The sequence below is a fragment of the Opisthocomus hoazin genome, chromosome 5 (genome assembly GCF_030867145.1).
Source record: "Opisthocomus hoazin isolate bOpiHoa1 chromosome 5, bOpiHoa1.hap1, whole genome shotgun sequence".
NCBI lineage: Eukaryota > Metazoa > Chordata > Aves > Opisthocomiformes > Opisthocomidae > Opisthocomus > Opisthocomus hoazin.
The window spans coordinates 30,467,968-30,471,133 of record NC_134418.1 but is presented as its reverse complement, the minus strand read 5'-3'; the positions used below and the strand labels follow the sequence as shown (position 1 = coordinate 30,471,133).

The window sequence follows — 3,166 nt, the reverse complement described above, 5'->3', positions numbered from 1 at the left end:
CGACGCAGTGACTGACAGAGCGCTCCTTCTCCTCCCTGCACGCGGGCGCATCAGCCTCACACCTCCCGGAGCGCTAGCAAGGCTCCGCCAGCCCCCCCGCCCTGCTTCCCTCCGCCGCCGCCGTTTCCCACGCCGTCACCCCTGTCGCGTAGCCCCACGGCCGCCACCCCGGGCAAAGGCAACCGGGGGGCGGCGGCCCGGCTGCGGAGGAGGAGGAGGAGGCGGCGGCGAGGGCCGGCCGGGCAGGAGGCGGGTTTCCCCGGGTGCAGCGCCGAGCACCGACGTGCGGCACCGAGCGCCGGCCGGCGCGGAGCATGGCGCGGGAGCTGAGCCAGGAGGCCGTGCTGGACTTCCTCTGGGCGGCCGGGGGCCGAGCCCCCAACGCGGCGCTGCTCCGCCACTTCCAGCGCTTCCTCCGCGACCCGGCGCTGACGGAGCAGCAGCGGCGGGAGCGCCGCGACTACTTCAAGAGCCTCGTCAATTCCCTGGCCACCGTCCACCCCGCCGCCGGCCCCGGCGCCTCCAAGGACATCGTCCTCCGCCGCAGGTACCGCGACCTCCTCGATGAGGAGCTGCCGCCGCCGGAGGAACACCGGGAGCAGGAGGAGCGAGAGCCGGAGCCGCCGCCGCCGCCCCGACGCGACCCCGACGGCCGGCGCGGCCCCCCCGGCGAGGCGGCGGAGAAGGGGCGGCCCGGCGGGGGGCAGCCCGCGGGGGCCGCCGTGGCGAGGGGCTGCGCCGCCCGGGGCCGCGGCGGGCCCTGCTGCGAGTGCCGCCGGGCGCGCCGGGCCGCCGCCGGGCCGCCCCGCTCCCCGCCGCCGCCCCCCGCGCAGCCGCCCCCGTACCGAACCCGGCCGCTGTCGTCGGGCCCCTGGGCGCCGCGTCCCGGCGAGCCGCCCCGCTCCGGGCCCCCGGCGCTGCCGTCGGGTGCTGGGGCGCCGACCCCCGCCGGGCCGTCACCGCCCCGATCGCCGCCGCCCGCCGGGCCGTCCCCGGGCCGGGCCTTGCAGCCGCCCTCTGCCAGACCGTCCCGGTCCCGGTCCCCACCGCCGCCGTCAGGGCCCGGGGTGCTGCCTCCCGCCGTGTCAGCCCCAGTAGGGTCCCTGCCACCACAACGCCCTGGAGGCCCGCCTCCAGCCCAGTCCCGGGCGCTGCCATCGGGCCCCGGGACGCTGCCCCGTGACAGGCTGCCTCAGCCCCTGTCTCCACCACAGCCCCCCACCGGGGTACCCCGACGGAAGGCCTTGCCACCCTCATCAGGCACCGGTGGGTGGCAACCCCAGTCCCCACTGCTGTCATTGGGCCCCAGGGTGCTGTCCCCCACCGAGGTGCTCCTATCCCGGTCCCCACAGCCACCCCTTGCCGAGCCACCCCCATCTCGGCCCCTGCCATTGCTGTCTGCCCCAGTGGGGCTGCCCCTGTCCCGGTCCCTGCAGGCACTCCCCGCCAGCCCCCCCCCATCCCCACTGCCTTTATCGGGCCCAGATGTGCTGCCCTCCACCCGGCTGCCGCCATCGCAGTCCAGGTCCCTGCAGCAGCTCCCCACCAGGCCATCCCCATCCCCGCCCAGGGGACCCAGGGTGCTGACCCCCAACGGACCAAGCCAATGTCGAGCCCTGCTGCTGCACCCATACCAAACGCTGCCACTGCTGTCAGGCCCTGGGGTGCTGCCCCACACCAGGTCACCCCCATGCCAACCCCCACCACAGTCCCCCACCCAGCCACCTCCACCCCGGTCCCTGCAGCTGCCTCCTGCCAGGTCAACCCCATCCCAGTCCTTGTTGCCAGCACAGGGCCCCACAGGGCCGCAGGCCCCAGAGAGCAGCCCCCTAGCACTGCTGCCTGTCTTCAGGAGCATCAGGTGCCAGCTTGCTTTGTTGGAGGTGCAGGGCATCCCCCCATCGCTGCCAGATGACTGTGGGCGGCAGCCTCGCACCGTGCCTTCCAAGAGCTCCCTTAGGAGCATCCCAAGCCGGGGGCTGTCAGTGCCGCTGGGGCAGCGGGAGCATGCCTGGCTAGTGGCAGTGTCAGCGGGGTGCTGGGCTCGGGTGCGGGGGCTCTTCCTGGAAGAGCCGGAGCTGGCCCTGCAGCGGGACTTCATGTCGGGGTTCACGGTCCTTCACTGGCTGGCCAAGCACGGTGATGGGCCAGGCCTGCAGGAGCTGGCAGCGGCGGCGCAGGAGGCTGGGCTGGCCCTGGACGTGGACGCCCGCTCAGGCTGCGGGTACACCCCGCTGCACCTGGCTGCCATACATGGCCACCAGCTCGTCATCAAAGTGCTGGTGCTGCAGCTGGGGTGCCAGGTGCAGGTGCGGGACAGCAGCGGGCGCCGGCCCTGGGAGTACCTGGGCAGCTCCACCTCGGGAGAGATCTGGCAGCTCCTGGAGGCACCCCGAGGCACGATTATGTTCCCCACGCAGCCCCTGGCCCGCAGCATGTCCTCTGTCGGCAAGGACTCGCTGTCCGCTGGCAGGGCAGCACTGCCTGCCTGCCTCAGGCTGCAGCACGGCCGTGGGGCAGCATCCCACCGAACCGGCAGCAAGAGTGACTGAGAGACAGCTCCCTGGCATCCCCTGCCAGGGGAGATGGGACCTTGGGGGCTATTCCGCAAGAGGACACCAGACAGGCAGAAAAAAGCTGTGAAACAGATTGAACCTATTGAAGAATGTACTTTTAAATTAATCCAATGAACTGTTGTCTGAGCCTCTCTGCCCTCCCTCCCGTTTCTCACTTTTCTGCCAGCGAGAGGATGCAACGACTCTGCTGGAAGCAGGCAGAACCCTTTGTAGGCAAGTCCTGTGCACCCCACAGAGCACAGGCCCCAGCTGCTGAGCGCAGCCACAATCACCAGCGTCAGTGGGACCGCGGCTCTGGGGTCTCAGACTCCGCTGTGAGGCTCACAGCCTGGCCCCAGCCAGGGCAGAGTGCTTGCTTTTGCTTACAGACTGTTGTTGGTCCTGGGGTGTGCAAAACACTTCTTTGCACCGCCTAAATTCTGCAGAGTAGCTAAGACTGTGTCTCTTTTTAATCCCAGCGGATTAAGGATGAGTCCCACTTTTAAAAACGCAGCTGATCAAGGTCCAGTCTTCCAGCAGGAGTCCTCAGAGGGTGACTGGCTGTGGCAGAGGGCGGCAGCTGGAGAGCCCCGAGCAGAGGAGGGTGTAAC

General features: G+C 70.7%; 1 protein-coding gene across 1 annotated transcript; it reads left to right on the top strand.

Moving 5' to 3' along the window:
• The first annotated feature begins 314 nt into the window (after nt 1-314).
• Nucleotides 315-2,647, top strand: SOWAHB (sosondowah ankyrin repeat domain family member B). The gene has a single exon (XM_075422177.1). The coding sequence runs from the start codon at nt 315-317 to the stop codon at nt 2,550-2,552; it is 2,238 nt and encodes a 745-aa protein (XP_075278292.1). The 3' UTR covers nt 2,553-2,647.
• The last annotated feature ends 519 nt before the right edge of the window (nt 2,648-3,166 follow it).

Excerpts from the sequence above, each read along its gene's own strand:
- SOWAHB (XM_075422177.1), top strand. The coding sequence starts at position 315 with ATGGCGCGGGAGCTGAGCCAGGAGGCCGTGCTGGACTTCCTCTGGGCG.